The sequence below is a fragment of the Delphinapterus leucas genome, chromosome 17 (genome assembly GCF_059928025.1).
Source record: "Delphinapterus leucas isolate spDelLeu-1000000601 "Yukka" chromosome 17, BTC_Dleu_Yukka2, whole genome shotgun sequence".
Lineage (NCBI taxonomy): Eukaryota > Metazoa > Chordata > Mammalia > Artiodactyla > Monodontidae > Delphinapterus > Delphinapterus leucas.
Genome location: NC_143145.1, coordinates 37,538,765 through 37,553,641, shown reverse-complemented (window position 1 = coordinate 37,553,641; position 14,877 = coordinate 37,538,765). Strand labels below are relative to the sequence as shown.

The 14,877-nt window shown below is 35.7% G+C and overlaps 1 protein-coding gene across 1 annotated transcript in view; it reads right to left on the bottom strand.

Annotated features, from left to right (window-relative positions):
- Window positions 1-14,877, bottom strand: part of RGS22 (regulator of G protein signaling 22) — a 155,768-nt gene that overhangs the window by 19,546 nt on the left and 121,345 nt on the right. The window contains exons 22-23 of the mRNA XM_089898589.1: window positions 12,654-12,812; window positions 854-952 (exon numbers count right to left, since the gene is read on the bottom strand). Coding sequence (XP_089754715.1) covers window positions 854-952; window positions 12,654-12,812 — 258 coding nt within the window. The remainder of the gene's footprint in view (window positions 1-853; window positions 953-12,653; window positions 12,813-14,877) is intronic.

Sequence of the window (14,877 nt, the reverse complement as noted above, 5' to 3'; positions counted from 1 at the left end):
AAGGCTTCAAAGTAATACTGACTTGTAAGTGACAGAATAAAAATTAGAAGCCTAGTATCTCTAATTCCACATCTCCTCCCTTTATTTTTACACAGTGTTTCTGAAACTTAATGCTAGTCATTTGCTAATAAATATACTTCCAAATGGCATTATTAGGTATCACGCACTCTTAGACATGTCTTTTTCAATATACGGTTCCACAAAATTGGACATTTCTCTTCTCTTAATAATATCTTTGTAGTCTATTGGTTATCTTAGCTGGGTAGCTGAACACATTTGACATTCTCAAGTATCAAAAAGATTGTTTCTTAAGCTAGTATTATCATATGATACAAACAATTTCAATACCAGTCTTTAAAAATGGACATAAATTAAACATGAAATTTCTGGGACATGATATTAATGTATGTTATAAATGTAAATATAAACATAAAAACTCTACATGTATTAGTTGATGATGATGTATTAGTCAATTTTATGACCACTTCAAAGATTTAAAAAACTGAAACTAGCATCTGACATTCTTTCTTTTCTTGACCCAAGAAGATACCAACCTATATATATTCTTATTCTATATCATTATCTCTTTTCCAATAAGATAGTTATTTCAACTTCTGCCACTAAAATCTTCTTCATATGTATCAAGAAATCATTTCCCCGGAGTATGTTGTCCAGGATCAGCTGAAATTTTAATGTTCTCTGAAGGCTCAAGGAAATTCTTTTCCAATCTCTCTTAGTGATATAATTTTAGCCTCATTTTCAAACAAACACAACTTTACTACTATAAAATGACTCAGTTATTGCATTCTGCTATCCAATGCTCTACAGAAGAAGTGATATCTTTCCTGCTTACCTGTTGGCCGTATGCTTGCAGGCCTAAACCTGGGTCACTGATTAAAGCAGCTGTTTTGATAGCAGATCCTGAAGTACTTGGATACTGTTTGATTCCATCCTGTAATTATATTAAATTAAATTATTCCAAAAAATGGGTAACACTATATTAACATAAACTTACAGTTCAGAAGTCATAACATCATATGAAAAAATATTTTGTGGTAAGCACCGCACCACAAGGTTTCATCAAGTCAATGTCATGAATATGACATATTCTACTGTTATGATCTTTAATTTCTTTCATACTAATATAAAAATATTAAAAAATAAATGAGAGAAATTATAAAGTAGAATGTAATAATCATCTCCAAATTCTAGCTTCCAAGAAAAACCACTACATTTTCATGAACATCCATCCAAACTTCTCAGTAGGCAAATGCTTAGATATAATCTATAACTTGAATATTGATATTTTATTACCTAAATTTCATATAAATGGAATCACAGTATACAAGCTCTTTTAAAATCTGCTTTTTCATGAAAAATATCATGAAAACATTTCTCTGTGAATAAAGAACAGGAATATAAGGGCAGAGTCTTTGTATCATTCACCAAGTATGCCTACTGCAGAACACAGAGTATATACTTAAATATTTGTTGGATGATGGAATGCATAAATTACATCATCATTTTCACTGGATGAATGGTCTTTTTTAAAAATTTTATTTAATTTTATTTTTGGCTGTGTTGGGTCTTCATTGCTGCACACGGGCTTTCTCTAGTTGCAGCGAGCGGAGGTTACTCTTCCTTGCTGTGTGCGGGCTTCTCATTGCAGTGGCTTCTCTTGTTGCGGAGCATGGGCTCTAGGCATGCGAGCTTCAGTAGTTGTGGCACGTGGGCTCAGTAGTTGTGGCTCTTGGGCTCTAGAGCGCAGGCTCAGTAGTTGTGGCACATGGGCTTAGTTGCTCCGTGGCATGTGGGATATTCCCGGACCAGGGCTTGAACCCGTGTTCCCTGCATTGGCAGGCAGATTCTTAAGCACTGTGCCATCAGAGAAGCCCTGAATGGTCTCATACACTCAAATATTTGTTGAATGATTAAAGAATAAACTACATTATCAGTTCAACAGGTGAATAATATTCTAGTAAAGGAATGTACCATAGATGATTTAACCAATACCTGCTATTAGAAATTTAAGTCATTTAAAATTTTTACTATTATAAACAATGCTGTATACAAACATCTTTCTGCACTTTTAAAATTCTCTCCTTTAGAATAAATGTCTAGAAGTCTATCTGCCGGATTAAAAAGAACGAACATTTTAAACAATAAAAGTTGTCAAATTGTCCTTCAGAAACAAAGCACCATTTTACACTTTCTCCAATAATGCATGAATTTGCAGGCCTCTTCCTTATACCCTCAACCAATACTGGATATTTTCTTCTTTGCCAGTCTACATGTCTTTGGTTACTACTGAGGTTGAACACCTTTTAATGCTTCTTTTTTTTTTTTTCTTTTTGCGGTACGCGGGCCTCTCTCTGTTGTGGCCTCTCCCGTTGCGGAGCACAGGCTCCAGACGCGCAGGCTCAGTGGCCATGGCTCACGGGCCTAGCCGGTCCGCGGCATGTGGGATCTTTCCGGACCGGGGCACGAACCCGTGTCCCCTGCATCGGCGGGCGGACTCTCAACCACTGCGCCACCAAGGAAGCCCCCTTTTAATGCTTTTAATCATTTGTATTTCTTTTGAGAATTGCCTGTTGATGCCCTTTGCCCTATTTTTTTGTTAAGAGTATTTATGATTTATTTTTATAACATATCATACATTTTATGTTTTCCCAATTTGTATTTTAACCTTGTTTTTTGCCATTTAAAATTTTACTGATCCTTTGTTAATGAATTTGCCACTGTTCATTTTAAGTATTTGATATTAAACTACATGAAAGTTTTCCATGAGATTGATTCTCCTGTCATAACTTTCTTCAGATTACCTAGTTTCATTTGATTCCTTTATAAGAATGAGAGATGAAGGATATAATTGATATTAGTATTTTTATTATAAAGAAGGCCAATTACTGCTACAATATTAAAAAGATAATAACTAACATTTACTTTATGACATGTATTATTCTTCACATACTATATTTAATTCTACCCTGTGATGTAATTTCTATTACTATTTCCATTTTCCTGAAAAAAAAAAATGAGGTTTTTGGAAGTGAACTGGTTTCCCTGAGATATTAGAACTGATCGATGATAAGGCTAGGATTCAAAACCAGGCAGTCTGACTCTAGAAATTGCACTCCTAACCACTATACTATGTTATCTCAGATCAAATGATACCTTACAATTGTATAGTGGAATACCTTACATGTTCTTCTATTCATATCATTTCAATGAATCCCTCTCAAATCATATGAGATTAATATCATCACCACTAGCTGATAGATGAATTTGAGGTTAAGAGGGTTATGAGTCATGCCCATGGTTACCTAGGGAAATCCAATATTTTTCATAGTAAGTGATTTTTTTCAGAGGATACATTTTCACGTTACAAAAAAAATTATGAGTTTCCCATATTCACTTTTTCCAACATTTCCTCATACGTCTTCATTGACAATAAAATCCTGGAACAAATGTTGACTCTACTGGTCTTCCTTAGCTTACACTTTCTGTGTTAAAATAAATGCATGTGCAAAATTTGTAGTTACTAATAAGTGATGGCAATATGTTTATTGTGTAAAATAAGAATATTCAGAAGTAGAATTCCTATGTTTTCTTTAGGATTATTCACCCTACAAAACGAATGTCAACATTTGTACCTAACCCTGTTAGCAGTTACCAGTTGACAGATATGGACAGGTCAGAAGATCACTTAAGGACATTTGCATTTCCATAACTGAAGTATAATATGGACGATATAAAGATACATCCTGAATTTTCTGAAAAAGCAGCAATTTCAGATTTTCTCTACCCTCATCACACTGTATATTTCAACTTTTGTTTCAGACAATATGTTTATCATATATCTAAGCAAACTGAAAATACTTGGGATGACATTTAGAGAGCTGTGAAGTTCTTCCTAAGCGTTTAGCATACAGTAAGAGATCTTTATATCCTCCTTACTTCTATATCCTTTATTCAATAAGTATATATTTAGAATCATTTGTTAAAATCCTACTATTTAAGACTAACTCAAATTTACCTTTTCTTTGAGATCCTTTACCTTTCCCTCACAAATAATTAATTCCTCATTTTCTGGGATTTCAGTTTTTGTTTATATTCTTTTCAGTTAAGTGTATGTGTGTATCTATCTATCCTTACACTATATGTAAATTATATTCATACCCCTAGCATATGTAGTAGGGATCAATATGAATAGATGATCAATAAAACTCTATGTAGTAGATGATCAGTAAAAGTCTGGTGAAAGAAGCAGGAAAAGGATTAGGAGGGGAAGCTCTTTTGAGAGACTATTTAGGCCACATTAGTAGAAAATGCAGCAGACTCACGTGAGACTCATCTGATTGGTGGAGTTATTCATGTGCCACAGGTGGAATCAGAAAAGAGCTCCAAGCATACATGTTAGACAACATTCTATTTTTTTCTCCCTACATCAACCCTTCAAATATATTTCCTTCCTGAGCCTACCAACTTAGGATCACATTTAAGCAGCTCAGGCAGACATGGACTTGACTCAAGGGACTGGAGAAGGTAAATGAGAGGATTTTTATTTAGTGAACTCTGTTTTTTGTCAGATTACATAGATTGGGCCAGATGCATAGTTGGTTTGAGGGGGAAATCAGCTTTTGTATTATTTGATCTATCATTTATCACCTAAACCACTGGAAGGGAAATAACTGCAGAAATTGTTAAAATAAATAATCCAAAAATAATTATATTTGTTTAGTAACATTTCATTTCCATACATGGGATATATATGTGTATATATTTGCTCCATGGTTAAAGAACTCACAATACATCTACAAAAATATGTGAAGCCACACTGAAGAACTGATTCAGTAGAAGCAAGATTTTACAGACACCTCTTCCTATTTTCTCACTCTTATGTCTTCCCTGATTCTCATTCCCTGAGGGTACTGGAAATACCCTCAACCTCCGGATGATAGAATACATCAACCAAAGATAAGCTTCTGAAAATATGATAATTTTTGGTAGCATAATTCATATAAAAATGTTATTATATACTAAATACTTACAAAAACATTTATAACACTCACATAAGATATGAATAACAACAATACCACCAAAGCTTAAGAAATGCAATACCACCAGTACCTCTGCTCCCCTTTGTGTCACTCTCCAATCCCATCATCTATCTCCACCCAACCCATGAAGGTAACCGCTATACTGAATTTTTACGTTTATCATTCCTTTTTCTTATTTATAGTTTCCCACATTTGTACTGATTAGTTTTATATGAATTTTAACTTTATATAAGCAGAATTCACTGGTTCTATTCATTTGCAAATTTTCCACTCAACATTATACTCCTGCTATACATCTATGTTTATTATTGTGGTTAGTTTATTTGTTTTCCATCACAGCACAGTATCCTACTACATGAATTTATTTTTCCAGTCTCCTGTTAACAGACATTTGAGTAGCTTCTGATTTTTTGCTATAGAATGCCATGGGTGCTATAAACCATGTGCATGTCTCCTGATATTTGTGTCCATAAATTATTCAAGGAGATTTGATAAGTTGAAGGCTAAGTGCATCTTTTAATTTACTGGGTAAAGTCAAATTGTTTTCTAAAGTGACTATCAATGTACACTCCCATCCATAGTGTATAAGAGTTCTGATTGCTCCCTATTATTGGTGGTTGAGGAAAATATAAGACATTTCAAAATGAGCAGAAAATGGCAGGTGATATGCATATAAAACCATTACAAGAATAAAACAGAAAATGAGAACTCCAATATTTTAGCTGATGACACTACTGTCCAAGAAATCTAATCATGAATCAGAGGAAAACTCTAACATAGGAGTCCAAAGTGGATAAAATATCCCTACACAAACATTTTCATATATGAAATACTCCAAATCATAAATGCAGAAACTCAGGAACACCAAATAGCCAAAGCAATCTTTTTTTTTTACTTTATTTATTTTAAATATATTTATTCTTTTTGGCTGAGTTGGGTCTTTGTTGCTGCACGCAGGCTTTCTCTAATTGCAGTGAGCAATGGCTACTCTTTGTTGCGGTGCATGGGTTTCTCATTGCAGTGGCTTCTCTTGTCCCGGAGCACAGGCTCTAGGCGTGCGGGCTTTCAGTAGTTGTGGCTCGTGGGCTTCACTAGTTGTGGCTTGTGGGCTGTAGAGTGCAGGCTCAGTAGTTGTGGCACACAGGTTTAGCTGCTCCGCAGTATGTGGGATCTTTCCAGACCAGAGCTCAAACCCGTGTCCCCTGCATTGGCAGGGGGATTCTTAACCACTGCACTACCAGGGAGGTCCCCAAAGCAATCTTGAAAGAGAAAAATGGAGCTGGAGGAGCCAGGCTCCCTGACTTCAGGCTATACTACAAAGCTACAGTAATCAAGATACTATGGTACTGGCACAAAAACAGAAATACAGATCAATGGAACAGGAAAGAAAGCCCAGAGATAAACCCACGCACATATGGTCACCTTATCTTTGATAAAGGAGGCAAGAATATACAATGGAGAAAAGACAGCCTCTTCAATAAGTGGTGCTGGGAAAACTGGACAGCTACATGTAAAAGAATGAAATTAGAACACTCCCTAACACCATACACAAAAATAAACTGAAAATGGATTGAAGACCTAAATGTAAGGCCAGACACTATCAAACTCTTAGAGGAAAACATAGGCAGGACACTGTATGACATAAATCACAGCAAGATCCTTTTTGACCCACCTCTTAGAGAAATGGAAATAAAAACAAACATAAACAAATGGGACCTAATGAAACTTAAAAGCTTTTGCACAGCAAAGGAAAGCATAAACAGGATGAAAAGACAACCCTCAGAATGGGAGAAAATATTTGCAGATGAAGCAACTGACAAAGGATTAATCTCCAAAATTTACAAGCAGCTCATGCAGCTCAATATCAAAAAAACCAAACAACCCAATCCAAAAATGGGCAGAAGACCCAAACAGACATTTCTCCAAAGAAGATAATACAGATTGCCAACAAACACATGAAAGGATGTTCAATATCACTAATCATTAGAGAAATGCAAATCAAAACTACAATGAGGTATCACCTCACACCAGTCAGAATGGCCATCATCAAAAAATCTACAAACAATAAATGCTGGAGAGGGTGTGGAGAAAAGGGAACCCTCTTGCACTGTTGGTGGGAATGTAAATTGATACAACCACTATGGAGAACAATATCAAGGTTCCTTAAAAAACTACAAATATAAATACCATACAATCCAGCAATCCCAGTACTGGGCATATACCCTGAGAAAACCATAATTCAAAAAGAGTCATGTACCACAGTGTTCACTGCAGCTCTATTTACAATAGCCAGGAAATGGAAGCAACCTAAGTGTCCATCGACAGATGAATGGATAAAGAAGATGTGGCACATATATACAATGGAATATTAGCCATTAAAAAGAAATGAAATTGAGTTATTTGTAGTGAGGTGGATGGACCTAGAGTCTGTCATACAGAGTGAAGTAAGTCAGAAAGAGAAAAACAAATAACACATGCTAACACATATATATGGAATCTAATAAAAAAAAAAAGGGTTCTGAAGGACTTGGGGCAGGACAGGAATAAAGATGCAGAAGTAGAGAATGGACTTGAGGACACTGGGAGGGGAAAGGGTAAGCTGGGGTGAAGTAAGAGAGTGGCATTGACATATATACACTACCAAACGTCAAATAGCTAGCTAGTGGGAAGCAGCCACATAGCACAGGGAGATCAGCTCGGTGTTTTGTGACCACCTAGAGGGGTGGGATAGGGAGGGTGGGAGGGAGATGCAAGAGGGAGGAGATATGGGGATATATGTTTATGTATAGCTGTTTCATTTTGTTATAAAGCAGAAACTAACACACCACTGTAAAGCAATTATACGCCAATAAAGATGTTAAAAAAAAACTCAGAACAGAAACAGATAAAAAAATTTTAAAAGCCAGTGTAAAATGACAGTTTACTGAACTTAAAAAAAGACTGAAAAAAATAAAAATCTCTCAGAAATGAAGCTATAAGGTATCCAAGGGTTCATGAATATCGATCATAAAGAAAGTGTATATATACATATATACACACACATATATAATATGAATATAAATTCCCCTCTTCCAAAGTTGGCAAAAGATATAAACATACAGACTCAAGAACTTGAGTAATGTTCAAACAGAATCAACCCAAAGAAATCTACACAAGACACATCATAATCAAAATTCTGAAAACTAAAGACAAAGAAAAGAATTTTGAAAGCAGTAAGTGAGAAACAATACCTTACTTACAGGGAAAAAAGAAAGAAGAAAATAATAAATCTTGGAACATCAAAAAGGAAGAAAAATAGCAAGAGCAAAAGTAAGGGTAAATACAGTAGACTTTTCACCTTGAGTTTCCTGATTTATGTTTGATGGTTGAAGCAAAAATTATACAATTGTCTGATGTGGTTCTCAATATATGTTGAGAAATAGTTAGGATAATTATAAACAGGTGAGGGGAAAGAGACTTAAAGGGAGGTAGTTTCTAGACTCAATCTGGTAAAATGTCAACACCAATAGACTGCGATAAGTTATGCATGTATAATGTGATATCTAAAGCAACCACTGAAATATCCAAACAGAGATACAGCAAAATGAAATTCTAAGAAATGTTCAAGTAAATCCACAGGAATGCGAGACAAAGGAAATAGAACAAAAGAAACAGGGAACAAATAAAACAAAAAATAAAATGGCAGAGTTAAGAACTAACATATCAATAATGATATTAAAGATACACAGACTAAATACACCAATTAAAAAACAGAAATTCGTAGAGTAGACTAAAACCAAACACCACCACGACACAACTATATGCTATTTACAGGAAACTTAATTAAAATATAATGATGTAGGCAGTAAAGGAATGGAAAAATATACCATGTGAAAATCAAGATAGCAAGATGGTTCTGTAGCTTTGCAGAAGTTTGGCAGTTCCTCAAAAGGAGCCAACAATTCAACTCCTAGGTCCCAAGAAAAATAAAAACATGTCTATACATAAGGTTGTACAGAATGTTCATAGCAGCATTATTAATAATAGCCAAAAAGTACATTAACTGATGAATGGATAAGCAAACTGTAGTACAGCCATATAGTACAATATTAGTCGGCCGTAAGCAGAATAAAGTAGTGAAACATGCTACAAAATGGATGAACCTTGAAAATATCATGCTAAGTGAAAGAAGCCAGCCATAAAAGGCCACATGCTGTATGATTTAATTTACATGAAATGTCCAGATATAGAAAGTAGATTAGTGGCTTCCAGAGGCTGAGAGGGAAGGAGTAAAGGGGAGTGACTGCTAATGGGTACAGTTTCTTTTGGAGGTGATGAAAATGTTCTAAAATTAAGTAGTAGTGATGGTTGCACAACTCCGTAAATATACTAAAACCACAAAATTGTATATTTTAACAGTGTGAATTTTATGGTATGTGAATTAAATTTCAGTAAAGCTATTATTAAATAAAAGCACGCAAATAAAAGAAGAAGAAGGAGGAGGAGGAGAAGAAGAAGGCAAGAGTGACTACATTAGCATTTTATTGTAATAGCCCAAAATAGAAACCAACTCAAATGTCCTCTAATGAGTGAATGGTTAAAATGTGGTACAATGTACCACAGAGCACTGCTCAGCAGTTAAAGAGGACGAACTACGGATATACACAACAACGTGGATGGATCTGAAGGGTATTTATGTAGAGTGAAAACTGCCAGTCTCAAAGAGTCACATATTGTATGATTCTATTTATATAACATTCTCAAAACGACAAAATTTTCTAAATGGGGAACAGATCCATGGCTAACAGACATCATAATGGGTAATTGGATGGATATGACTTATAGTCACGAGGGATATCTTTGTGGTGCATCTTGAATATCGTGTTGGTTACTTGAATCTACACATGTGACAAAATGGCGTAGAACTATACACACACCTTGTACCAATATCAATTTCCTGATTTTACTATTGTATATAGTTAATGTAAGGTGTAGCCACTGGGGGAAACTGGGTGATGGGTACATGGGACTTCTCTACTATCTTTGCAACTTCCTGTGAATGTTAATTATTTCAAAATAAAAATTTTTCTAAAAAATAATTTGGAATTTTAAATTTAAAAATATTATAGCAATAGCATTATTTTGAACATGAAATACTTTGGTATAAATTTCACAAAATATACTCAAGACCTGTCACTGAAAATGACAAATCATCAATGAGAGAAATGAAAGAATAACTAAACAGAGATAAACTGTGTTCATGGAGCAGAAGACACAGTATTGTTACGACATCAATTCTCAAACTGACCTATATGTTCATTACAATCCTGATCAAAATATCTGAATAGTTAACATGTGAAAAGTTGTTCCACCTTACTAATAACTAGGTGAACGTAAATAAAGGCATCAGCATGATGACATACTACTTGTCATCAACAGACTGACAAAAATTTCAAAGTCTGAACAAACCAAATGGGGAGAAGTAGGAATATAGATTGACACACGCTCATACTCTCTTACTCAGCCATTCCAAAAACATTTTTATACATGTGAATATGAAGACGTTTACAGGAATGTTGTCTGCAGTGCTGTTTGTAATGGTAAAAATTGAAAAAACTCCAACAATAAAGAAATAGTTAGGGACTTCCCTGGTGGTGCCGTGGTTAAGAATCCGCCTGCCAATGCCGGGGACACGGGTTCGATCCCTGGTCCGGTAAGATCCCACATGCCGCGGAGCAACTAAATCTGTGCGCCACAACTACTGAGCCAGCGCTCTAGAGCCCGCGAGCCACAACTACTGAAGCCCTCACACCTAGAGCCCGTGCTCGGCAACAAGAGAAGCCACTGCAATGAGAAACCCACGCACCGCAACGAAGAGTAGCCCCCACTCACCACTACTAGAGAAAGGCCGTGTGCAGCAATGAAGATCCAACGCAGCCAAAACTTAAAAAAAAAAAAAGTTAAATAAAAATAGTATATTTATTCATATGATGGAAATGCAGCAATTAAACTGAATAAATGAGATCTAAGTAGAGCAGTGTGGGTAGAATTAAAAGACAAAATTGTATTTTAAATGCAAGATGTAGAAAGCACAATATATGCTATGGAATGAATTGTGTCTCCTCAAATTCATATGTTGATGCCCTAACTTCCACTGTGTCTGTATCATGAGATAGGGTCTTTAAGAGGTACTTAAGGTTAAATGAGGTCATAAGGGTAGGGTCCTAATCCAAAGAAACTGTGGCTTTATAAGAAGAGGAAGAGAGAGAGAACTCTTTTTCTCCCCAACTTGTGAGGACACAACAAGAAGGTGGCCATTTTCAAGCCAGGAGGAGAGGTCTCACCAAGAATCGTATTAGCTGGCACCTTGATCTGGGACTTCTAGTCTCCAGAACTATGAGGAAATTAATTTCTGTTGTTTAAGCCATCCAGTCTCTGATATTTTGCTATGGTAGCCTGAGAAGACTAATAAAATATGGTACCATTACGTAAGTTAAAATACACACAAAACAGTCCTCTGGATTGTTTATGACTCCATACACCATATAAAACACTGTCTTAAAAAGGAGCTGGGATAACATACCCCAAACTTAATGGTTGCTCTTGGAGATGGGGAGGGTAATAGAACTCAGGGCTGGAGTTAAGAGAGTTTACTGTTCTGCAGTATTTCACTTCTTAAGGAAAAATGAAAAGCAAATGAGGAAAATGTTAACAGTGTTTACTTTGACCTGTGCAAATATGGGTGTTATAATTATATTACTTTTATATCTTTAGATCTTTTTTTTTTTTTTTTTTTGCAGTACGCGGGCCTCTCTCACTGTTATGGCCTCTCCAGTTGGGGAGCACAGGCTCTGGACGCGCAGGCTCAGCGGCCATGGCTCACGGGCCCAGCCGCTCCGTGACATGTAGGATCCTCCCGGACCGGGGCACGAACCCGTGTCCCCTGCATCGGCAGGCGGACTCTCAACCACTGCGCCACCAGGGAAGCCCCTAGATTATCTTTTAAATTTCTTTTAAAAAACACAATAGGGTTAAACTTACAAATAAGATGAAATATATTACTTGTTATCCCTTTTCAAGTCAAGGAAAATAGGTAAATATAAAGATAGAGGAACTGATAAATGAATGGTCAGACTAAAAGACAAATAGGCAGGCTGGACAGTTTATGACTTACATTTGTAAATTTCAAAGTCATATCATTCTCTAATTTTAATATTGAAAATGCTGCCCCCAGTACATAATATTTTTTCATTCATTCCCATATTTATTTGGTAAACAATAATTTATAATTGAGCATGTGCTGGATAGTGGTAGAACTGTTTAATAAGACAGATGGTATCTTTGAGGATCTCAGTCCAGTGAGAAAGACAAATGCAAAAATTTATTCATAAGACAATATAAAGTGTTCTCCAAGAGAGGTACATAGAAGAGATGACATTTGAGATAAATTTTTTAAAATTCAAAAACAAGTCTGAAACCTCTGACTGAAGGCTTTAAAAACCACTAAAATCTGTATTCTATAACTTCTCTGTATTTTTGCTCAGCCCAAATTCTTCTACACATATCACATAGCTTTTAAAAGTCTGATTAAACCCAAAATGATTCTTGTCTCACCTTTGCAAATTTTTCGTCTTCCGTGCCTACCAATTTTTTTTTCTGCTTACTATATTCTTGTCTTCTCTCCAAAACACTCATAATTTTTTTATCAGTTAAGTTCTTCCTAAACTCACAAAACTGAGGCCAAAATTTAAACAGAACTCCAAAAATTGTCATCTGTATATAAAACAAAGTATGTCTCAGATTACAGTTTTATATAAATGTACCAATTTAAACTCTAATTCACCATAATAATGGATTAACTATTCTATTCTTTAATATACAGCATGTTTCCTCCAACTTATTGTCTCCAGACATCTTGGTATAGTTTAGTTCAGCACATGCTTATCATCAATGTTATTTTACTACCAATGAGAAGTCTTTCTTTTAAGAAAAACATACTCTTAAATACAGTTAAAAGTCACTTTATGCTTTATGTTTCCCTATCCAGTTGATTGTATTAATAAAGAATCCATTAGGTCTTTTTAAATAAGAAATTTATGTTTTCTTTGAAAACATATACCAGTTGATCTGCCACACACTCTGCTGTTTTATGCAAGTATTCCAAATATTCAGTTCATCAAGGGGAACTCCTCTCCGGTCCCCTTTCCCTTCTTTTAGAGAAAGAAAATACCATTTTGCCTCTGGAAAAGCTCTTAAACAAAGCTGCAGATCTAAGAATAAATCTTGAGTAACTTTTAAATGATACAATCTCTCTTTTATGTGAGAGCAAGAAAAGTAACATTTAAAAAGCAGAGTGGTATCCTGCACAAATGCTTTCTTAGGACACTCTACATTAAGTGATTAATTGTGATATTTATAGAGATAAGAATTGTTGCTCAAATTCCCATGCCAAGTTTTTCCATTAGTTCCAGAGGCATACATTACTTCCTAGAAGGTAGGACTTGCCACATCAGATCAAGTCCAACGTTTTGTTGCTGGGAATGGCCTATACCTAATGCCCTGGAGAAAAATGAACTAACCCATTAGGCTCTAAGCCAACTCTTCAGGGGGAAAGTGGAATTTTTAAAAAGTAAATGCTGCAGTGACCAACAGCATCCTGAATTGATATATTTCACGACTCCTCGTTTCTGTACATGAGTATCATTAGTAAAACTATTCACTCCCTTTACAATACTATCTTGTCATTAAATTCTATAGCCTCTTGGGATTGTGAACACAAAAGCTAAACATACTTTATTTGATGAAGTGCAGGCTTTTAAAATTTTTTCATTTACATTTATCTGCCATGCATTTAATTAAGTAATCCCCTTCTCCAATGTTAAATGATCATGGTACTTTTTATATGCACTTTTTAAACTTAAATACTCCTCCACCTCTATTTACCAACTATATTGACCCTACTTCTCAGTTACCCCTCCAAAACCTGAGTCATTCCCAGCTCTCAAATATATTTATTTTCACTTAGAAGGCTTTCCAGTAAAAGTCACCCTATTAGGACACAATTTTTCAAGGTAGTCATAAAATTGCTCTATTTCTAAAAGTTGCAATTAAGGTTAATAACATACATGTTATTCATGAAAATTGTCCTGTACCTCCAAAACCTTAAAAGATAACCAAACTGTGGATAAGTAAATGTTTTAATAAATACAGAGCTACTTTGCTCATTGCCAGCAGATGGGCAATGCTCTAGTAAGAGTGAGAAGGGCCAGTGAAAATATGGCTGGGTGATGAAAACTTTCAAGCTATTAGGAATGCAGATGGGGGACAGGCAGACGCTATACTGCAGCGGTCCCCAACCCCCGGGCCATGGACAGGACCGCACAGCAGGAGGTGAGTGGCGGGTGAGCCAGCAAAGCTTCATCTGTATTTACAGCCGCTCCCCATCATTCACAGTACTGCTTGAGCTCCGCCTACTGTCAGATCAGCTGCGGCATTAGATTCTCAAAGGAGCGTGACCCTTACTGTGAACTGCGCATGTGAGGGATCTAGGTTGTGCGCTCTTTATGAGAATCTAATGACTGATGATCTGAGGTGGAGCTTAGGCCGAGATGCTAGCACTGGGGAGTGGCTGCAAATACAGATTATCATTAGCAGAGAGGTTTGACTGCACAGAGACCATAATAAATCAATTGCTTGCAGATTCATATCGAAACCCTATCAGTGAGTGGCAAGTGAAAACAAGCTCAGGTTTCCCACTGATTCTGCATTATAGTGACTTGTATAATTATTTCATTATATATTACAATGTAATAATAATACAAATAAAGTGCACAATAAA